The sequence below is a fragment of the Solanum dulcamara genome, chromosome 2 (assembly GCF_947179165.1).
Source record: "Solanum dulcamara chromosome 2, daSolDulc1.2, whole genome shotgun sequence".
NCBI lineage: Eukaryota > Viridiplantae > Streptophyta > Magnoliopsida > Solanales > Solanaceae > Solanum > Solanum dulcamara.
Window position 1 is genome coordinate 74,278,652 of NC_077238.1, and position 24,788 is coordinate 74,303,439.

The 24,788-nt window shown below is 37.8% G+C and overlaps 1 protein-coding gene across 1 annotated transcript; it reads right to left on the bottom strand.

The window, feature by feature from the left end:
• Nucleotides 1–14,705: 14,705 nt before the first annotated feature.
• Nucleotides 14,706–23,616, bottom strand: LOC129872954 (DNA-directed RNA polymerases IV and V subunit 4-like). Its single transcript, XM_055947914.1, has 7 exons — nt 23,496–23,616; nt 16,277–16,376; nt 16,094–16,171; nt 15,958–15,991; nt 15,801–15,869; nt 15,140–15,238; nt 14,706–15,024 (listed from the first exon to the last, which is right to left on the bottom strand). Exons 1-6 carry the CDS (start codon nt 23,614–23,616, stop codon nt 15,164–15,166), a joined length of 477 nt encoding a protein of 158 aa, XP_055803889.1. The 3' UTR covers nt 14,706–15,024; nt 15,140–15,163.
• Nucleotides 23,617–24,788: the final 1,172 nt, after the last annotated feature.

The window sequence follows — 24,788 nt, forward strand, 5'->3', positions numbered from 1 at the left end:
TGAAAACCAAGCTGACAGTCCGAAGCGCAATGAAAAAATTGCAGAAACTTGTTCAAGTTTATTAAGGACATCCAATCTTGGAAAACAAATCTGCTCTGCCAAACAATCCCTCGGTTTCTTCAATGCGAATGCAAGGCTTCGAAGATTGGGTAACCTTTTGAAAATATCCTCCGCATAATATTTTCAAATTCTCCGACTTTGAGTCCTCTTCTAACACAGATGGTTCAAATGAAAAGTACACATATATACAATATCCGATCCATTCTACTAATAAACAGCACAAGTGTGTCATTACTAAAATTGTTTGGGATGCTTGGTTATTCTTGATAGGCATGAAAACATGAAATTATACTACATAGGTTAGGTTCTGAAGTGGTGTCAAAAAGTTATTTCGGTTTAAAAAGTGGCTCTGAGTATTTTGTGTACAATTTATGTAAGGAATTTGATGATTTATACTCAGAGGTAGACATTTATAACTTATACAAGCAAATAAAATGACAGAAAGGCCCCCGTCCAATCCAAATTGCATATGGAAGAAGTGAGGGCTTTGCCATCATTTGATGCCAACGGGAAAATGTTCGATCGTTTAACTAACCGCCAAGGAATGTTCCTCCTCACATTCCTTCTTATATATAAGAGGAATTAGAAAAGAGTTTTAAGTTATACATGTTGTCATTATATGGAACTTCTACATCAAGTTTCCAACACGGCTTAGTCAAATCTATTATGAAATATTTTACTTGAGTCAAGGGTCTATCGGAAATAACCGTTATCATGTTGGACATATTCTGTAACACCCCGGATTTTTTTTCGCCAAGACTCAAACCGTTCTTCTTGTGCGTGTAGGATCGAACTCGATGATTGTAATTTTATATATGAGCTAGGATCAATTCCTAAATATTTGAATTGTATTAGATGTGTTTTAGGATCATAAGAGATCTCTAACATCAAGTCGAGTCCAAAGAATTCCAATCGATTAAGTTTTCAGATAAGTTAGTATAAGGGTCAACTTCAAACAACCATATCTCTTAGAATATAATGAATTGGGTGGCCCATGTCCTATAAAATTAGAGGTCTTTGAGTCTTCTTTCCAACGCCACCAAGATTGCAATTTTTGGAGTTCGGAGTCAAAAGTTATGACCATTTTACTACAGACTAGTACTGCAGAAAAATTCAGGCCTGGACTATTACTGCAGGAATTTCAGGCCTGGCGCTCCAGTGGTGCCCGGTGCCACAATAGCGCCAGAAACTAGCCTCAGTAGTTTGGCCCTTGGCGCGATGCGCCACTAAAGCACCTACAGGGTTTTTAAGCCCATTTTCTAGATTTCAGAAATTTCAGGCTTGGCGCTGCAGTGGCGCGGCCCGCCACTATAGCGTCAGCAGGGTTTTGGCCCATTTTTTTCCATATTTTGATGAAGGGCATTTTGGACCTTTTCCCACCCATCCTATATTAAACCTAATACACTAGAATTCACCATTTCCGCCCCTCACATCAATTTCTAAGGGTTTTCTCTCAAAAAACACCCAAGAATGTTGAGAAGAAGAATTGGAGAAGAAGAAGAAGAGTGAGGTTTCAAGCCATTCCTTCAAGTCTTGATTTCCTCCGATTTCCAGGTATGTAAGGCTAACTTAAAATATGGATTGAGCTCTTTCATATGCCCCATAGATGTGTTGGATGAAGACTGTGAAAGGCTTGAACCTTCCATTAAGGTTTTCTTGAATTTTCCCTAAATTATAGAATATTTTTTTATATACTATTAATTGATTGATGATTTTCATGACTTGAATTACTAAATAGTTATCTTTCATATTATTGACTACAAATAAAATTTTGTATATAAATTCATATGTATTGATGGTGTTCTTTAGTGGAGTTTTATTGAGAGTATGGATTCATGTTTCATTCACATGAAACCAAGATGAGATTTCCTTTTTGGTCATAAATTGTCTTGAGGTTGAGATGGATGGTTTTTGTGTATATATATTGATTGGAATGAAAAAGAATGAATTGGGATAATTATGAATGTGAATGACATAAAAGAAATGAAACATTGGTAGAGCTAGAATGTCACTTTTGTTTCTATAAATGGAATATAGAATTAAATAAGAATTTTGGAGCAAGATGTTGATAATGATGTGAATGATGATGTTTGATGATGATGTAAATGATGGTTATTTAACATGGGTAGAATGATTGATGAAGAGGTATGTTGATGATGATGTTTGAGGTGAAATGGATTGGAGTCTAATGTGACTACATGATATGTGATTTGCACAATGTGATTTGATTGGGGTCATATGAGTATAAATGATTGTTTGAGAAGGAGTTTTAAATAAATGATTTGTGAACATTTTTGCATAAACTATTTATACACTATTTTGAGTTTAAAGAATGATTATTTTCATCTTTGATTTAGAAAGAGTTTAAGCATGATTTGAGTTTGAAAAGTCTCTTAATTATTATTTTGAGTATGAGTATTTGGAGGATAAACGAGTTGACAATTTTTACATTAAAACATCTATTTTGAGATTGAGTTGAGCAGTTAAAAAATATGTTTTAAATGCATTCATTGAGTTGAGATTGTATCAATTTCTAAAGAGAAGAGTTTGATGGTTTGAGACGAGTTGATTTGAAAGAAGGTCCAATGAGGCCAGATTTGATTGAGTTTGAAAAGAGTCCAATGAGACTAAATGAGTTGATTTGAAAATAAGTCCTATAAGACTAAATGAGTATTTTGAGTATTTTACTCACTTGATAGATATGGACATATTGAGTCTTGGAAGGAGTATTGAGCACCGAATTGGGTATGAGTATAGTCCATACTTGAATCCCATGAACTACGTAGCCAACGTAGGAAGGGATTATACCGTGTCTGATGTTTCCCTATTTCATTATCCTGAAATGATAGGACTTGATTGATTATTGGATCCATGATTTGGTTGATTCGTTCATACCCTGGCAAAGTATGGACGGACGTGGAAACAACGTCAGCTTGTTGTACTATCACTTGCTTATATGGTGATGGTTGTCGGTTAGAGAAACTCCCAATTGAGTGGATTGTGCTTGATATGATTGGTTTGATTGAGATTGTATCTGATTGAGTTGATTTGTAAATTATTGCTAAATTCTAATTTGCATATCTATTGAATTGAGTCCTTTGACTTGAGGTAAGTTGATTGCATATGATTGGATCAGATTAGATGATATGTGATTGGATTGGATTAGATGATATGTGATTGGATTGGATTAAATGATATGTGATTGAATTGGAGTTGATAGTATAGGATTGGATTGGATCGGATTGTACATGATTGGATTGGATTGGATGGTATATGATTGGTCTCTGTCTAAACTGTATTCTTACTTTAGACTTATCGCACCTTGATTGAGTCTCTCTTATCTTACTGATTTAATATACCTGAACTGATATTATTCTACCTTGAGGTATGTTTTATTATGCCATATTACATACTCGTACATTCCATGTACTGACGTCCATTTGGACCTGCATCATTTCATGATGCAGAGACAGGTTTAAGAGATCATCAATAGGAGCACCATTGAGGATCTATTCTGTCACGCCCTAGGAGGGTATCCTAGATGTGGCCGACACTCGAAAGCTATCTCGGGACTTCAAGCGAACCACCTGGTCCAGTCACACTTTCATTCATTCACATTCTACCAGCGGAAGACTCAATCATAAGGATACTATTCATAATCTAAAGCCAAAGGCCAAACAAATATCCAATCAATAACTAGCTAAGATAAAAGTAGTCAAAATGAACAATTTAACATTTTCACACTCTAGTCTATGAAGCCTCTATCAACAATCTAGGAGGTGCCGATGACAGGTCCATGTCTACCAAAAATCAAAAGAAGGTAAATAAATCAAAGCCATAAAGATAATCTCGGTATCCTCTGGAAACTGGGAGAACTCACCAACTAGCTGAAAGTGAATAGATCTTCAACGGTGCATCGGTTGATGATCTCTAGTACCTGTCTCTGCATTATGAAACGATGCAGGCCAAATGGCGTCAGTACATGAAATGTACGAGTATGTAAAATAGCCGAATGAAACAAACATCAAGGAATAGTTCAATCACATACAATTCAACCCAATCCGACTCAGAGTACTATCAAGACCTATATGGAAGTTTCTCTTATCCGACAACCATCACTTATGAGCTAGTGATAGTACAACAAGCTGACGTTGTTGCCACATCCGTCCATACCTTGCCAGGGTATGAATGAATCAACCAATCATGGATCCATATCCAACCAAGTCCTATCATATCAGGACAATAATTTGGGAAGCATTAGACTTTAACGGTTCAATCCCCTCCTACGTCTGGCGATGTAGTTATTGGATTCGAGTTATTACTTACTCTTACCCAATTCGGTGCTCGATACTCCTCCCAAGACTCAATGCTCATAAAACTCCATCCAATCAACTCAATCTAATCATATCGACAAGTATCATTTGGAACCTTGTCAAATCATCAATTCTATCACAATCAAACCTCTTCCAATCATACTATCCGATCAATCTCAATGGTATCTTTCAAGAGTAGTTTGGATATGCATTTATGACAACGTGCAATCCTTTCCAATCATTCTGCTATTTACTTAAAAAATCTTTTCGGGACTCATCAAGACTCCAAGGTTCTAAATCAACAATTTAAGGTAAACAACAGATTTAAGAAAATTAACAAAACTTGTTTAACAACTAATATCAATCAACTCATACCAACATGTAGCATATCACTTTCTTAACTCAACAATATCAACATAATAAAAATTTAGTTAATAGTTGAAAGAAGGACCCATTTGGACATAAACCTATCAAGAAACTCCATTTTTATGAACATTTAATCTCAAAGAAGATGTAGGGCACATGGGTGGACTCAACTCATGCTTTGAGTAGCCTTACATACCTTGGTGAAGATTTTGAAGGAACCTTGATGTTAGGTCTTCAATGGAAAGCTTGAAAGATTTACGGATTCGCAGGGGCCTCAGGCCCTACTTAGTTGACTGATAATGACAAAGTTAGAAATTCTTGAAGGCAATCCTAGTTGGAGATGGATTGAAAGAGAAGAGGGTGGAGTCTAGGGCTTTTTTTGAGAGCAAAGGACTGAAAATAATTAGTCCAAAACGTTCCAAGGCTAGATTATATATAATTAGGGAAATGCCCAATTTGCCCTTTCTTAAGAAATCTGAAAAATGGGCTAAAACCCTTTTGGCGCTATAGTGGCACGCCGCGCCACTGCAGCGCCAAGTTAATTATAGGCTTAAAAACTCTGCAACCTAATAGTGGCGCATCGCGCCAAGGACCAAACTACTGAGGCTTGTTTCTGGCGCTATAGTGGTGCGTCGCGCCTTTGCAACGCCAAGGCTAAATTTTTTGGGTTCTAGAAAATGGGCTTAAAAACCCTGTACACCTAATAGTGGTATGTCGCACCAAGGACCAAACTACTGAGGCTTGTTTCTGGCGCTATAGTGGTGCGTCGCGCCACTGCGGCGCCAAGCCCAGGTTTTCCTCAGTTACAGTCCAGGCTTGAAATTTCTGCAACACTAGTCCGTCGTAAGATAGTCAGAACCTTTGACTCCAAACTCTAAAAAATGCAATCTTAGTGGAGTTGGAAAGAAGACTCAAAGACCTTTAATTTAATAGGTCATGAGCCACCCAGTTCATTATATTCAAAAAGATAAGGTCATTGGAAGTCGACCCTTATACAAACTCATTCGAAAACTTAGCCAAGACGAGTTCTTTGGACTTGGCTTGGTTTTAGGGATCCCTTATGACTCTAAATCACATCCAACACTCTCCAATTTCTTAGGAATTGATCCTAACTCATGCATGAACTTTACAATCGTCTAGTACGATCCTATACGTACACGAAGAATGGTCCGAATCTTAGTGAAAAATTTTGGGGGTATTATATTATCTCCCTCTTGGGATCATTCGTCCTCGAATGATGAGTACACCAAAGATGGACTCGAGGTACAAATCACAATCAGAATTCAGTCATTCAACCAATTAAATTCTCAAAATAATTTACTATCCGAACTCAAACATGCACATACGAATTCAAATCAAGAAAATGGACATTACCTTCAACATTCTCATCGATAGGCACGAATAAATGCGGATATTTAGTTTTCATATCTTCCTCCGCTTCCCATGTGGCTTCCTCAACAAATTGATTTCTCCACAAGACTTTGATCGAGGCAATCTCCTTATTCCTTAATTTGCGAACCTGGCGATCAAAGATTTGGACCGGAACCTCTTCATATGACAAGCTACCCTTAATTCCAATACTATCAATGGGGACTACCAATGAGGGATCGTCCAAGAACTTCTTCACCATCGAAATGTGAAATACTGGATGAATAGAGGCTAGCTCCGAGGGTAACTCCAACTCATAAGCGACACTCCCAATCCTCCTCACAACCTGGTAAGGACCAATGTATCGAGGACTAAGCTTTCCCTTCCTTCTAAACCTCATAAAGCCCTTCATGGGTGATACTTTTAAGTACACCCAATCATCCACATCAAACTCTAAGTCTCTCCTCCTCACACCAGTGTAAGATTTTTGACGGCTTTGGGCCGTCTTTAGCCTATCTTGAATAACTCTCACCTTCTCTATAGTTTGGTGAACAAAATCAGGCCCAATCAACTCAACTTCACCAACCTCAAACCACCCAATTGGTGATCTACACCTTCTCCCATATAAAGCTTCGTAGGGAGCCATTTGAATACTTGCATGATAACTATTATTGTATGTAAACTCTATGAGAGGTAAGTGATCATCTCAATTTCCCTTGAAGTCGAGTACACATGCCCTCAACATATCCTCCAATGTCTGGATGGTGTGCTCCGCTTGGCCATCTGTCTAGGGATGAAAGGCTGTACTAAGATTCACCTTTGAACCCAGTCCCTTCTGAAAGGATCTCCAAAATTGGGGAGTGAATTGAGCTCCTCTGTCTGAGATCATAGACAAGGGAATCCCATGCAATCTGACGATCTCCTGGATGTATAATTTTGCATAATCTTTTGCAGTATCAGTAGTCTTAACTACCAAGAAGTGAGATGATTTCGTCATCCTATCCACAATTAACCAAATCAAATCATGTTGTTTTCGGAACCTCGGCAAACCTGTAATAAAGTCCATATTGATCATCTCCCACTTCCACTCCAGAATTTCTATGTTTTGAGCTAACCCACATGGCCTTTGATGCTCATCTTTAACCTGTTGGCAATTCGGGCACTTGGAAATAAATTCCGCAATATCTCTCTTCATTCCACTCCACCAATAAACTTCCCTCAAGTCAGATACATCTTTGTAGAGCCAGGATGAATAGAATATCTGGAACTATGCACTTCAGCCATAATCCTTTCTCGAACATCATCCACATCTGGGACACACAATCTATTTTGGTACCTCAACACACCATCTCCCCCTTTGGTAAAAACCATCGCCTTTTGTTTGTGAACAACTTCCTTTAATTGGATAAGGATGGGATCTTGGTCTTGCTTCTCTTTTACTTCTGCCACGAGATGCAAACATATCCCGAACATTAACTCCACCTTCATTATTCTCTTCAAGACGAACTCCCAATCGAGCTAATCTATGCACCTCTTTAGCCAAATCTTTCCTTCCCTCTTCTATATGGGCAGTGCTACCCATAGACAACCTGCTAAGAGCATCAACAATAACATTAGCTTTACCTAAATGGTAGAGAATGCTCATATCATAATCTTTGAGAACCTCGAGCCATATCCTTTGCCTCGGGTTGAGTTCTTTCTGGCTGAAGACGTATTGCAAACTCTTATGATCGGTGAACACATCAACATGGACTCCATACAAGTAGTGGCGCTAAATTTTAAGAGCAAATACCAAAGCTGCCAGCTCAAGGTCATGAGTTGGGTAATTTCTCTCATGAATCTTAAGTTGTCTTGAAGCATAGGCTATCACTTTTCCCCTCTGCATCAACACACAACCCAAACCAACTCTAGACGCATCGCAATAGATCACAAAATCCTCTGTTCCATCGGGCAAAGTCAAAATAGGAGCAGTGGTTAGCTTGATCTTCAATTTTTGGAAGCTCTCCTCACAAGCATCGGACCATTGGAACTTAGCCTTCTTTTGGGTCATCTTGGTCAATGGTGATGATATGGATGAGAATCCCTCTACAAACCTTCAATAATATCCAGCCAAATCCAAGAAGCTTCTTATCTCTGTCAGGGATGTGGGTCTGGGATAATTTTTCACTGCCTCAATCTTCTGAGCATCAACCTGAATACCATTCCCAGATATGATGTGGCCTAGAAAAGCCACTGACGTAAGCCAAAATTCATATTTGGAGAATTTTGCATACAATACCTGGTCTTTCAAAGTTTGCAAGACGACTCTAAGATGATAGGCGTGCTCCTCCTCATTCTTGAAGTAAACCAAAATATCATCAATGAATACAATCACAAACATATCAAGATATGGCTTAAATACTCGATTCATGAGATCCATAAAAGCTGCAGGGGAATTAGTCAACCTAAAGGACATAACCAAGAACTCAAAATGTCCATAACGGGTCCGAAAAGCTGTCTTTGGGATGTCACACTCCCTCACCTTCAACTGATGGTAGCCCGATATTAGGTCTATTTTTGAGAAACAAGTGGCACCCTAAAGTTGATTAAATAAGTCATCTATTCTGGGGAGAAGGTATTTGTTCTTTATGGTGACCTTGTTTAGTTGCCTGTAATCAATACACATTCTAAGGGACCCATCTTTCTTTTGCACGAATAGGACGGGAGCACCCCATGGTGAGACACTCGGCCTAATGAATCCCTTATCCAACAATTCCTTCAACCGTTCTTTCAACTCTTTCAACTCAGACGGAGCCATTCTATATGGAGGGATGGATATAGGCTGGGTATCAGGAAGGACATCGATCCCAAAGTCGATCTCCCTATTAGGAGGGACTCCGGGTAGATCTTTAGAAAAGACTTTAAGAAACTCATTGACAATCGGAACGGACTCAAAGGATGGAGACTCAACACTGTCATCTTTCACTCAGATGATGTGATAGATACACCCTTTCGAGATTAACTTTCTAGCCCTAAGGTAGGAAATGAACTTACCTTTAGGAATGACAGGACTACCCTTCCACTCTATGCCAGCCTCATTCGGGAATTTGAACTTGACAATCTGAGTCCTATAATCAATAGAGGCATAACAGACATAAAGCCAGTCCATGCCAAGGATTACATCAAAATCAACCATGTCTAACTCAACTAAGTCAGCCAAGGTATACCTATGATGGATTGACACAGTACAATCTCTATAGACTCTCTCAGCTAAGACAGAATCACCGACAAGAGTAGCTACACTGAAAGGCTCAAGAAGACATTCAGGAATTTTATTGAATTTACTAGCCACGTAAGGAGTCATAAAAGATAGTGTGGCATTCGTATCCATCAAAACATAGCAATCAAGAGAAGAGACTTGAATCATACCTATCATGACATTTGGGGAGTTCTCCTGATCTTGGCGACTACCCATGGCATATAGACGGTTTGTACCTCCGCTCGTACCTGAAGTAGTGCCCCTCTGATTACCTCTAGCTGGTGGTGCAGTGGTAGAATACTGGGCCCTATTGCCCCATGTTAGACACTCCCTCTGAAAATGGCCTACCTAGCCATATTTATAACAACCCTTATCTCCCTCTCTGCACTTTCCCAAGTGGAGCTTACCGCACTTGCCGCATAGTGGCTTCCCTTTCGAACCTCGACCCACACTAGCTTGGGATTGAGAACCCTGGGATTTGAAATTTTAGTGACTCTGTCCTTGCCGATCATACCTATTATGCGGCATAGGTGCACTTGCGGTGGACAAGGCATAGTTGAAAGACCTCTTCTGGAAGAAGGACCTGTTGCCCTTGTTCTGCCTCTGTTCATTCTCATGTCCAGCTAATTTTGCCTTCTTTCTCAGATGCTCCTCCCTGTCTTTCCTCTTCTCATCCTCCACCTGTTGAGCATACACCATTAATCTTTAAATATCCATGTCAGAGATCAACAATGCCGCTTTGCACTCCTTCTTCACATGTCTTCCCAATTCGGAGACAAATTTTCTCATCTTCGACCTCATATCTAGGATCATCTCTGGAGCATATATGGACAGCTGGATGAACTTTAAACTGTACTCTTTAATGGCCACCCCCTCTTGTTTCAAATTCACAAACTCTTTTACTTTCACTTCCCTCAGTTCTCTAGGAAAGAAGTGATCAAGAAAGGCTCCTTCAAATTCATCCCAAATAGCAGGCTCAACATCTTCACCTCTACTTTGTTCCCACTGGTTATACCAGATGCTTGCCATATCCTTGAGCTGATAAGACACCAACTCAACCCCCTCGATCTCCATAGTATGCATAGCTTTCAAGATCTTCCACATCTCATCAATGAAATTCTGGGGGTCTTCATCAACCTTAGAACCCATGAATACCGGTGGATTCATTCTCAGAAAGTCTCTAATTCTTGTGGCAGCGGATGGCTCTTGGGAACTAGAACTAAGAGTTGGTGAACTCTGATTACCATTGCGGGCAACCACTAATTGAGTGAGCATAGCAATCATTCCTCTAAATTCTGCCTTCAAAGTTGGTGCAGGCGGAGTAGTAGACACTTGAGGTACCTCAGCCATACCTTGCCAGTCGGCCCCTAGTCCTCGATGGGCGCATTTCTGACTGTGGGATCTCTGTGTTATCGGCATTTCTCTGGCTGACAGTACGTTTAGGAGGCATTGTCTACAACGTATAAACGCACGAATTAGAAAAGAAGTCTTATAGAGTTTAACTCTATCGCACGAGTTCAGAGTATGAAAGAAGTGAAACAATTCTTAATGTCTTATAGCCTCCTGTTTATAAGCGTGGTGCACAACATACCCATAAGCAAGAATTTACTAGACACGACTTCATAGACTCCCTAGGACTCTTGAACTCTGTGCTCTGATATCATGTTTGTCACACCCCGAGAGGATACCCTAGACGTGACCGGCACTCAAAAGCCATCTCTGGCCTTCAAGCAAACCACCTGGTCCAGTCACACTTTCATTCATTCACATTCTACCAGCGGAAGACTCAATCATAAGGATACTATTCATAATCTAGGGTCAAAGGCCAAACAAATATCCAATCAATAACTAGCTAAGATAAAACTAGTCAAAACGAACAATTTAGCATTTCCACACTCTAGTCTATGAAGCCTCTATCAACAACTAGGAGGTGCCGATGACAGGTCCATGTCTACCAAAAATCAAAATAAGGTAAATAAATTAAAGCCATAAAGATAATCTCGGTATCCTCCAGAAACTGGGAGGACTCACCAACTACCTAGAAGTGAATAGATCTTCAACGGTGCATCGGTTGATGATCTCTAGTGCTTGTCTCTGCATCATGATGCAGGCCAAATGGCGTTAGTACATGGAATGTACGAGTATGTAAAATGGACAAATGAAACAAACATCAAGGAAGAATCCAATCAACTCAAAATCTCAACTCAAGAGAAAGAACAACTCGATCAAGTGTCCTAAGTCTAAACAAGAATATGGTTTAGACGGGACCAATCACATACAATTCAACCTAATACGACTCAGAGTACTATCAAGACCTATATGGGAGTTTCTCTTATCCGACAACCATCACTTATGAGCTAGTGATAGTACAACAAGCCGATGTTGTTGCCACGTCCATTCATACCTTGCCAGGGTATGAATGAATCAACCAATCATAGATCCATATCCAACTAAGTCCTATCATGTCAGGACAATAATTTGGGAAGCATCCGACTTTAACGGTTCAATCCCCTCCTACATTTGGCGACGTAGTTATTGGATTCGAGTTATTACTTACTCTTACCCAATTCGGTGCTCGATACTCCTCCCAAGACTCAATGCTCATAAAACTCCATCCAATCAACTCAATATAATCATATCGACAAGTATCATTTGGAACCTTGTCAAATCATCAATTCTATCACAATCAAACCTCTTCCAATCATACTATCCGATCAATCTCAATGGTATCTTTCAAGAGTAGTTTGGATATACATTTATGACAACGTACAATCCTATCCAATCATTCTGCTCTTTACTTAAAAAATCTTTTAGGGACTCATCAAGACTCCAAGGTTCTAAATCAACAATTTAAGGTAAACAACAGATTTAAGAAAATTAACAAAACTTGTTTAACAACTAATATCAATCAACTCATACCAACATGTAGCATATCACTTTCTTAACTCAACAACATCAACATAATAAAAATTTAGTTAATAGTTGAAAGAAGGACCTATTTGGACATAAACCTATCAAGAAACTCCATTTTTATGAACATTTAATCTCAAAGAAGATGTAGGGAACATGGGTGGACTCAACTCATGCTTTGAGTAGCCTTACATACCTTGGTGAAGACTTTGAAGGAACCTTGATGTTAGGTCTTCAATGGAAAGCTTGAATCTTAGAAATTTTTGAAGGCAATCCTAGTTGGAGATGGATTGAAAGAGAAGAGGGTGGAGTTTAGGGCTTTTTTTGAGAGCAAAGGACTGAAAATAATTAGTCCAAAACGTTCCAAGGCTAGAGTATATATAATTAGGGAAATGCCCAATTTGCCCTTCCTAAAAAATCTAAAAAATAGGCTAAAACCCTTCTGGCGCTATAGTGGTGTGCCGCGCCACTGCAGCGCCAAATCATTATAGGCTTAAAAACCCTGTAACCTAATAGTAGCACGTCACGCCAAGGACCAAACTGCTGAGGCTTGTTTCTGGCGCTATAGTGGCGCGTCGCGCCCTTGCAGCGCCAAGCCTAAATTTTTTGGGTTCTGGAAAATGGGCTTAAAAACCCTGCACACCTAATAGTGGTGTGTCGCGCCAAAGACCAAACTACTGAGGCTTGTTTCTGGCACTATAGTGGCGCGTCGCGCCACTGCGGCGCCAAGCCCAGGTTTTCCTCAGTTACAGTCCAGGCCTGAAATTTCTGCAGCACTAGTCCATCGTAAGATAGTCATAACTTTTGACTCCGAACTCCAAAAAATACAATCTTGGTGGCGTTGGAAAGAAGACTCAAAGACCTTTAATTTAATAGGTCATGGGCCACCCATTTCGTTATATTCAAAAAGATAAGGTCGTTGGAAGTCAATCCTTATACAAACTTATTCGGAAACTTAGCCAAGATGAGTTCTTTGGACTTGGCTTTGTTTTAGGGATCCCTTATGACTCTAAATCACATCCAACACTCTCCAATTTCTTAGGAATTGATCCTAACTCATGCATGACGATCCTATACGTACACGAAGAACGGTCCAAATCTTAGTAAAAAATTTTGGGGGTGTTATATATTTACACTCAGCTTATTGGTGAGTCCCTTCCTACATTCGGAGGACACCACTTATGTTATTCTTGCGTTGAGTTTAGTCCTTTTCGTTATGATTTGAGGTAGCCATGAACATGTCATTGGCACTAATTAGATAGTAGTGATAGAGGCTTCATAGACTAGATAGTGATAGGTCGATTGAGTATTTCATTTCTTGAATTATTCTTGTCAAACTATTTAACGACATAGATTGAAGTTCGATTTGTTGGACCATGGCTTTTATTATTTGAGTTAGATTGACGATTTGAGTTGCCCACTAAATTATTTCTTTATTTTAAACTTTCTGCTGATTGATTGATATGAATGGATGTGTGATTTGATCAAGTGGTTCGCTTGTGGACCAGACATGGTCTTCGAGTACCGGCCACGTCTAGGGTACCCTCCCTGGGCGTGACATATTATAATAGTTGTACATAGAGTAATAGCTCTTAAGAATTTGTGTAATTATGGTGTCAATTGCTTTCCATATGTAGGAGATATTAGGCATTAATGTAGCAAATATTTTTGGAGATATTACAATTAGGAATAACAAATATTTAGGGGTGTAAATAGCAGGGTTTTAGGCATAAATCCCTACATGAGCCATTACATTTGGATTTTTAAATTTTGAATTATGCAGGTTTTTTGTTGTAAGCTGGCTATTTAAAACTCTCCTATTTTCAATTGAGAAATATTTTCAACCTCTTTTACTGCACAATCTTTTAAACAAAACCAACAAATAGTATCTAGCAATCATACCATACTTTTCTATGACAATAAAAAAAAGAACCATCTTTTATTTGTGAAAACTCCATATTAGTAGGAGCATCAACTCCGTTCCCGTAGGCTTCTGAGAAGCGGAAGAAATTGTTGGAATTCTAAAAAAGAGTCTTGAAATCCAGGATGCATTCTTGGAAGGCTTGTTGAGCTTCTTCATTTGAAGACATCGCAAAAGTATTTCAGTTTCATATGACTAGATGGAATGACCCAAGATCTGCCTCTTAACTTATGTATAGATATAGATTCATTCACTCAACAATTTTCCGCATGAGAGCTGTTGCAAGATCACTAGTGACTTAGGTCTCTACATATGGTATAAAACCTCAATATTCAATTGAACATGCAAAACTGCACTTCTTTAAGATGATAGTGGAGCAAACCTCCGATGAAGACACCAAGTTCCTTACAGGGATATATCTAACACCTTAGACAATCTCACATCGATAAAATATATGAGAAATGTAAGGTAAATAAGGAAGCAAAATTAACCCTGTTGACGTGGTTTAAAGTCGTACAAGCCTAGACCTAAAGTTGACAATATTATTATTAGTGGGTTGGGTTGTTAGTAGTTACACATTATATATTCAAGTTTAAAATTCAGATGTGACATTTTAATTCATCAAAATTCACTAAATAATTGTCTGTGAACTCAACGACCAGTATATATTAATTTGAGATCATAATAGGAACCAACAAACTTCAAATCCGCCTCTGGTTGGCACTGAAAATCCTAGCTAATAAGTAGAGAAAAAGAAAGATAGAAGAAGAAATGCAACATGAGTTGCTGGCTTCTCAACTGTTAGTCATGACCTTAAGTGACACATGCAGAACCCTCTAGACAAATACCTGCATTTAGTGTAAATGATGGCTGTAAGTTAATTGCCTTGGAAAAAGATCATCTTCTGGAAGTCGAAATTCTTATTCGCACGATATAAGATCAAAACTAAAATGATGACATTACCATAGAATGCTCTTCTTGAGCCATTTATGTTGCCCTTCTAAGTTTGGCTAGTTCAGCCAACACATTCTCGAGGGGAACTATCAGCTTGCTCTTTTTAGTCTGCAATTTTTCACAGCAGTGTCAGCGTCAGTGTCAAACCATTTTAATACAATGCTAAGTACACAAACAAAATAAAATGGTATAGACAGAGCACAACATTCATACAGTACTTGACCAAAACCTCGAAAGAGACAGCCATTAGTGCTGTCAGACACCTAAGAATTGGCAGTGAAACCAATGACGAAAACATTTTACAAAAGCTCGACACTGGAAACAGACTTGAAACCAGAAGCAGTAATTCCCATTCCTCTTTAAGTTAAACTAACAGTAGCAGTCGTCCCACTCATATCATAGCTCTTTGTGTAGAAATGAGCATAAACCATCTTCATGAAGGAAACAATTTAAGAAACAAATCTGGTTTCATCCCATCTTTTTGTTAGTATGAACATATATCATTATGTTTGGTTCTTTAAGAAATTAATTATAGATTTTATCATCCTGTCTAGTCAGACTTAACGTTCAAATAATAGCAGCCCCAACACCCTAATATATTCTTTATTATCTGAAAAATTGTGAGGATGGACTCTTGAAATGTCAATATCCATGATAGTAGAGTCCATACCTTCAATGAGGGAACAAGAGCAAGCACTTCATCAACAGATTCCAAGTGAAAGTTGGCAATCATGCAGAGCTGCATCCATACAACAAAGAAATATGAAAACATTGCCTCACACCACATGTAAAAGATTAACGTATTAACAGGTTGAAATCTTCAATACCTCCCCATCAGAAACATCATGCTGTTTTAGAGGCCTGATCTGAGTTAAATGAAAACCATCACTAGGAAATTTTCAATAGAAAATTATAACAAGAAGTTCTCTTTTTTCTATTAATAATAAAAGGTCTCAAGGATACTCGAGTATCTGTTTAACAGTCTGGGGATTATCATAAAGCCTGTTACTTAGAGCATATTCCAATCCCCTGTCAAATGAACTGGTACCAAACAAAGTCAAAGCTTAGCTCTTATCACTTGTCTTCCACAATAAGGAAGCAACAGAGACAAGAAAAATGCAGAAAGTCAAACATGCACTCCCTTACACAGGTGGTTTTATAGAAAATGCCACCATTCTCTCTTGGAATCTTTTCAAAATATCAACAGCTTCACAATCCATTAGGCATGCTGTATTTTCCGGAAGATCTGAATATAAATCAAGAGATTCTTAGAATTAAAATTAGAATATAATTGAAACTTAAGTAGTCTACTCATATTGCAAGCCATTTTGTTACAAAGAAAAGGAAGAAGAACTTCAAGGCTACAGAGTGTAAGAATAGAAAATGATAGCTGTAAATTGCTTAGTAATCTGAAGAGGGAGAAGTTAAAAGGCTGACGATTGTTTTTTGTTCTCTTTTTTCTCTCTAGATGTTTCATTACATAAGCTCCTTATATATATAAAGTGTGAGAATTACAACCACATAACAAGCAAAATATCTCACACTATGTACATATGTGGCTCACTAACCACCACTAATTTTAACTCAAAAGACTTGCCTACTATAAAAAAATATCTACAATCTAGGAGTTTCTAGAGAAATCTTAATTTCCTAACACTCCTCCTTAAGATTTTTCATTGAAACTCCTTGCAACATCCTTTGAAACTCAAACTTGTTGGTGGAAAGAGACTTAGTTAGAATATCAGCTTGTTGTTCTTCACTGCTGCAATGCACCAACTTAACTTCACCATTCTTCTCAGCATCTCTTCAAGCATGAAATTTGATGTTGATATGCTTTGTTCTTCCATGCTGCACCGGATTTTCAGCCATCGCAATAACTGATTTACTGTCCACATAGATCACTGTTGGTTCTTTTGGCAACAGATCCAATTCAAACAAGATCTTTCTCAACCAAATTGCTTGATTTGCAGCAAATGCAGCAGCCACATACTCTGCTTCTGCTGAAGATTGAGCTACAATATCTTGCCTTTTTGTGCTCCAAGAAAAAATGCCTGAACCAAATGAATAGGAGTAACCAGATTGCTTTTGTAATCATCCAAACATCCACCCCAATCACTATCTGAATAGCCAATAAGAGCTCCATTCTCCAAACTTCTATACCAGATTCCATAATCAATCGTCCCCCTAATGTACCTTAACACTCTTTTAGCGGCTCCAAAATGCTTAGTGCTGGGACTTTGCATATATCGACAAAACAAACTGGTCGTGAGCATGATGTCTGGCCTAGAAGTGGTCAGATACAGTAGACTTCCAATAAGACTTATAAAGTTTCGCCATCATACTTTATCAATTTTTCATTCACAACAAGTGGAGTTGCAACAGGTTTGCACTTGTCAAGCTTGAACTTTTTTAACAGATTCAAGGCATACCTCTTTTGGGACAAGAAAATTCCTTCACAATATTGAGAAATCTCCATTCCCAGGAAAATCTTCATTTCTCCTAGATCGGACATTTCAAAAGCTTTTAGCATTTCATTTTTAACTTCTTAAACCGCAAGAGGATTTTCACCTGTGATCATCAAATCATCGACATAAACTGATATCATAATCAGCATCCCATCAGCTTGTCTTTTGAAGTACAAAGTAGACTCATTTAGGCTTCTGTTGAAGCCTTGAGACAGCAAATGAGTATCCAGCCTACTATACTAAGCTCTTGGAGCTTGTTTAAGACCACAGAGAGCCTTTTTAAGCTTGTACACCCTGTCTTCTTTACCTGCAACTGTAAAACCTTCAGGTTGTTAAAAAAAATATCTTCCTCAAGAAATCCATTGCGAAATGCAGATTTGACATCCAAATGGAAGATTTTCCAGTTATATTGTGCTTCAAGAGCGACAAGAAATCTTACTGTCTCATGCCGCGCAACAGGAGCAAACATATCTCCAAAGTCCACTCCAGGCTACTGAGAATAGCCTTTAACTACAAGTTTAGCTTTATGCTTGAAGATGGAGCCATCTGGATTGAACTTTGTTCGATAGACCCATTTGACACCAATAACATTCTTTTGTTCTGGCCTATCAACCAACTCCCAAGTTCCTCCATTGCTGAAATCCAAACTTTGTGATTTGCTGCTTCTTCAAATGAGGATGGTTCAACAAGAGCAAGATTGCATTGCTCATAAACTTCAGCTAGTGATTTGGTCTTCAGAACAGGAGAATCTGTAGTTAATTCGACATCTGAATTGTGTTTTGTTCCAGCAATAGGACTAGAAGAAGCATCACTTATTGGCAGATTTGGAGTTGTAACTGAAGTACTCCCACCTTGGCTCTTTACAATAATATCTCGATCCCAATCATAGTGGCTAGACTCATCCACTACAAGATCTCTACTGACAAACACCTTCTTTCTGCTAATATTGTACACTTTGTATCCTTTTGCAACTGTGCTATAGCCCAGCAGAACACAAAGTTCCGCCTTGCTATCTAATTTGCCTCTTTTAGCATCAGGAACGTGTGCATAGCACACCGAACCAAATACCTTCAAGTGTTTTGCAGACGGCTTTATACCTTTCCATGCTTCGAATGGAGTCATGGCTTGGACTTCTCTAGTTGGTAATCTATTTAGCAAATAGACAGCGGTATTGATTGCTTTGGCCCAAAAGTATTTAGGCATCTTCTTTTCTGCCAACATGCATCTTGCCATCTCCGTCACTATTCTGTTCTTCCTCTCAGAAACTCCGTTCTGTTCTGGAGTACAGCTAACAGTGAGTTGTTGTTGGATACCCAAATCTTTACAATACTTGCTGAACTGATACGAAGTATATTCAGTTCCATTATCTGATCTGATATACTTTAACCAGCAGCCACTCTCCCTTTCTACCATAGCCTTGAATTCTTTGAAAACAGGGAACACTTGAGATTTGCTACTAAGAAAGTAGACCCATGTCATTCGAGTTAGATCATCCACAAAGAGAATAAAATACTTGTTTCCACTCAAAGAAGCTGTCCTCATTGGTCCACACAAATCTGTATGAACCAACTCTAGCTTTTCCTTAGCCCTCCAAAGATTTCCTTTAGGAAAGGATCGTCTATGCATTTTACCAAATTGACATGACTCACAAACATCTCTAGACATGTCAATTTTGGGTACATCAACCACCATATCCTTTGATTGCATATACACCAGTGAGCTAAGGTTGTAATGACCGAACCTTTTGTGCCAAATCCAAGTATCATTTAATTCAACATTGAAAGAGAAATTATCAACAAAATAACATGAAATTGGAAAGGAATTGTCAATCATACTAATTTTCGCTACTTCACATCCTTTAGGATCATAAATGACACATTGTTTGTCCTTAAAATTAAGAGAATATTTTTTATGAAGCAACTGAGCAACACTCAACAAGTTTTGAGTCAAATTTGGCACATGAAGAACATCATTAATAATTTTCATACCTTCATCAGTAGGAAATTTTACTGACCCTCTACCGTGAGCTTTACCAACGCACTATTTCCAAGCTTCACTTTAGTTCTATTGGATCTATCCAGTGTAACAAAGAGATTTTCATCAATCGCCATGTTCCTTGTGCGCGCACTATCAACATACCAATTACATCGATCAACATGTGATGTGTGAGAGGCAATGAAAACCTCTTCCATTGATTTTTCAACTTGATGATCATCATCAAAATTCACTCGTTGTGAAGACTGACCACTTTTATTTTGCTTTTGCCTACAATACTTCTCAATGTGCCCATACTTCTTACAGTATCTACATTGAATTGGAGACCTCTTTGACTTCTGCCAACAATTCTTCACTAAGTGATTTGTCTTCTTACAAATGCCACAAGGTGGAATTTTTCCTTTTATCGACGAATCACCTTGGTTTCCACTAGATTTTACCTCTCCAGATTTATCCAACCAAACTTTTCTGCCTTCCTTTTGATGCTTGAATTTATGTCTTTCTTGAAAGGCATCTTTTACTGTCCCTTCACTTCTCATAGTTACCCATTGCTCTTGGAATTGCAATTTGGAGAGTAGTTCAAATATTGTAAGAGTAGTCAAGTCACAAGACTCTTCAATAACTGAGATTCTAGATTCAAACTTGTCTAGAAGGCTGACCAAGATCTTCTCTACAACTTTCTGATTCAGAAAGGATTCACCTAGTATTCTTATTTGATTCATAATCTCCATCAGTTTGGAAGAGTATTCTGTCACACTATCCGAGTCTTTCATCTTCAAAAGCTCAAACTATCTCTTCAAAGCTAAGAATCTAACAGATTTTCCTCTGTTGTTGCCTTGAAACTCCTCCTTTAGCTTATCCCAAGCTTCTTTGGTTGTTTCACAAGCCATAATCCTAGTAAACATCACGTCCGTAAGACTTGAGTGTATGCAGGTGAGAGCTCTTGGAGATCTAGTCACCAACTCATCATACTTTTTAATTTCATTAAGATTTGCATTGACTCTCAATCGCTGGACAGCAAGTTCTCAACTCTCAACAACTTGCCATAAGTTGAGAGCCTTTAGATAAGCCTTCATCTTGATGGCTCAAATGTGATAATTTTCTCAGGTAAAAATCGGAGGACCCGTCGTTGGCTGATTTCATTTGCCATGACTTCTCCAGCAAATAAATCCAAGAAAAAGCAAAAATTAGATGAGCCAAACAGACTAGATTTGATACAGATTCCTTAGGAAAAGGGCTCTGATACCATGTTACAAAGAAAAGGAAGAAGAACTTCAAGGCTATAGAGTGTAAGAATAGAAAATGATAGTTGTAAATTGCTTAGTAATCTGAAGAGGGAGAAGTTAAAAGGCTGACGATTTTTTTTTGTTCTCTTTTTTCTCTCTAGATGTTTCATCACATAAGCTCCTTATATATATAAAGTGTGAGAATTACAACCACATAACAAGCAAAATATCTCACACTATGTACATATGTGGCTCACTAACCACCACTAATTTTAACTCAAAAGACTTGCCTACTACAAAACATATCTACAATCTAGGAGTTTCTAGAGAAATCTTAATTTCCTAACACATTTAGTGCTTGATTTACCAACAGCAAGAGATATATGATCATCAAATGCCTCTTAGACGTTTGATTTTTCCACATCAGCATGATCTCACTGATGATCATCTGATTTTAGCTCAAGAAATTTATCGGTTATTATTTTTTATTTGTGGAGCTATAGGAATATGGTTTTCCACTTGGTGAAATGATTTGAACACCAATATCTGCTCCGGTCAGAGTTTAAAGCTCATCCGCTTTCTTGAACATGGTTGTTTTTCTTTGTGAGAAAGTAGCAATGCATGCTTCCTTTGACCCAATCAACTTCATTTGGGGAGCCTTGAAACAATGTAGAGTTATCTATGTATGACCTATACGTCATGTGTTCGAGCCATGAAAGCAACCGCTACTGCTTGCACTAGGGTAGTTTATTTATATCACACCCCTTGGGGTGCGGTACTTTCCTAGACCCTGCTAACATGAATGACTTTGTGCATCAAACTACCTTATATATATAATGTTAGTGTTATACTATGAATGAAAGGGAAATGTGACAAGTAGCTAGTTTTATTTCTCATTTAAATGTACATTTTCTCCTACTATGATTCAAGAAAAAGTTCTTGACAACTTTAGCACAATAAAACCTAAGAATGTGATTTTACACCTCTAATCAGTCTTTCCGTTTTAATTTGTTTGTCCTACTTTTTTTTTTAGTCCATTTCAAATAGAATGCCTATTTTCCTTTTTGGCATCTCTTTATTCAACTTTCCACATGACATGTTTAAGACCAAAAGATTAAATGACATTTACATAAATTTGACATATCTTTAATTTAATAGTAGAAGATTCAAAAATCTTTTTTCACTTTCTTAAACTCTGTGTGTCAAGTCAAAATAGGACAAATAAATTGAAATGGAGAGAGTAACATCTATTGTTACTTTTTAACCATGACTAGCTTAATTGAACTTATTACTTCCCTTTTTGACATCATCTTTATTATTTTCTGCGTTATTCTCATGATTTTCTGTGGAGTACACTAAGGAAAATAAGGACATGTATTATGGAGCCAAGATCCCGGTAAGGATAGTAGAACTGAAGGATACTTAGAGCACTTCCCAGTTTTTATGGGGTTGGACCAGGATCAATTCATGCAAAATATCCAAGGTGAGGTTTCATGGTGTATGTTATTTATGGATGTCATCATACTAATTGATGAGAACCTCGGCGGAATTAACTCTAAGCTGGAGGTTTTGAGATGGAACCTAGAGTTTTAAGGGGTTCAGGTTGAGTAGGATCAACACAAAATATTTAGAGTGCAAATTCAATGATGTAATGCTTGAGGCAGGCGTGGAAGTGAAGCTTGATGCACAAGCCATCCAATAATGTTTCAAGTATCTTGTGTCTATTATCCAACAAAATAGAAAAATAAATGATGTCACACATCAAATTGGTGCAGGGTGTGTGAATTGGAGGCATATGGAGTGTGATAAAAAGGTGTCAGAAAAACTTAAAGACAAATTCTTCGGAGCGGTGGTTAGACCAACGATATTATACTGGATGGATTGTTGGCTAGTCAAAAACTCTCATATTCAAAAGATGAAAGTTGCATAAATAAGGATGTTATGGCGGATTTGTGGCATAGTATAAGATATGACTAGAAATGAAGATATCTAGGATAAGGTAGGAGTGACTGCAGTGGACGTTATGGAGGACATGGATTACGATAGAAAGTTAGTAGGTAGTGCAGTGTTGTCTTCTTTATCCTTCCATACTTGTAGTCGTTGTATTTCCCATGTAATTTCTTGTCCTTCTATTACTACTATAGTCTCTTGTACTTCGATTAGGCAAGGGTGTATTGGAAACAACCTATGTACCTCCCACAAGTAGGGGTAAGGTCTAGGTATGTTGTTGTCTTCGTGTTATTTTCAAGATCTCCTTTAATTAATATCGGAAATGCCATGCTCACTAACACTAAATTCACATAGTGCATACATTACAACTCACATAATATTGTTCCCCTTAATACAGTTTAGATCTATAATTAAAATATTTCATAAAAAATACATATGCCTTTCATATATTCCATCTGAAATACACAAGGCATGATTTGAGACCTAATCCATCTAAATTTTAACCCTTAGATTGGCAATGCCTGGTGGCTTAATAAATTCTTTGTTCTTATTTCTCTATCTTGTTTAAAAATTCTGAAGGCAAAGGAGCAAGAGGAAAAAGAATGTGTCTATCGCTCAACAAGATAGAAAAGGAAGACAATAACCACAATTAGCACCAAAATTCTCCATTTCAAGTAAATTATATTTTCAGGTTGAAGCTGTAAAAGAGAATCATGAGTGAAAGAAAACCTTGCTCAAGTCTCATCGTCAAAGGATGAGGTGCTTTCGCTTTGCCTGAATCACCTAGGCAATCAATGACAATAGGCATATCAGGAAGAGAACAATTCCAGCAATAATTAACGCCAACCATGAAAGAACATGACAAAAATCACACTTGTATATGAAAGCCTAACCTTCGAAAGATGGTACTTCAACTTTTACATTTGATTTTGTGGAATTGATATCGAACGATACTAGTCAGGAAGAGAACAATAGGCATATCAGGAAGAGAACAATTCCAGCAATAATTAACGCCAACCACGAAAGAACATGACAAAAATCACACTTGTATATGAAAGCCTAACCTTTGAAAGATGGTACTTCAACTTTTACATTTGATTTTGTGGAATTGATATCGAACGATACTAGTCAATGTGAGACATCGAGCAGCGTCAGTAACATATATTCAAGTAGCAGAAGAATGATTGAATAACACATATTGGAAACAAAATCAATTAATCTCTGTTTTCCTTCTTTTCTTTTTAAAAAGGTGAAGTGAAATCCATAAGATACCAGTTAACAACCTACCTTCAAAATCAAGCTGAACTTTCCTGAGTTAAGTATTAACGGAAGACAGATCTTTCGATTGCAATTTGACTATTTTACAAAGGAAATAGAATAATTATATCTGATTTATACAGATGCCACAGTGGCCAATACACTAGGAACTTCAAGGCATCTCAATGATTGGAAAGTTAGACGAGTTGTAGTTTTTCTCAATCTTACAAAGCCTCAAACACAGCCTGTGAAGTCTTGCTACCATAATTATACTCGGTCACCCAACTGGCCCATATATACCTAAAATAATTTTAACCATGTATAAACTGAATAATTTTCCATCATCTACTATATCTACATAAAATAATTTTAATCATGTATATAAATAGTATAATTTTCCACTGAAGGATATTCAGATGAAATCATCGACCCTACTTGACTCTGCCCCTTCTGTATAATCCCAAGAACTAGGGACAATCACAACCAGAATTTTAAAAAGTTGCAAAAAAGCTATTTGTGGTATATTCACCAACAATAACTTTCCTCCATCATATAATATATTGTAACACTCGCTTAAGAAAAGAGATCAATATTAAGGAATGGCCAAAAAAGAAAAGGTGGCTCGATTTGGGACTGGGATAAGATTGTGAAGTGTTTAAAAATTCGAAAGGAAAATTAAAGGAGCAAGAGGAAAAAGAATGTGTCGATAGCTCTAAAAAGTTAAGAAATCATAACAATTGGTACCAAAATTATATTTTCATGTTG

What these genes read in the sequence shown, in the direction of transcription:
- LOC129872954 (XM_055947914.1), bottom strand. Translation starts at nt 23,616, where the DNA reads ATGGTTGGCGTTAATTATTGCTGGAATTGTTCTCTTCCTGATATGCCT. An exon ending in ACTGTTAAACAGATACTCGA is followed by an intron (nt 15,992 to 16,093) that starts GTATCCTTGAGA and finishes AACTCAGATCAG; the next exon opens with GCCTCTAAAACAGCATGATG. An exon ending in ATGATGTTTCTGATGGGGAG is followed by an intron (nt 15,870 to 15,957) that starts GTATTGAAGATT and finishes GTATGGATGCAG; the next exon opens with CTCTGCATGATTGCCAACTT.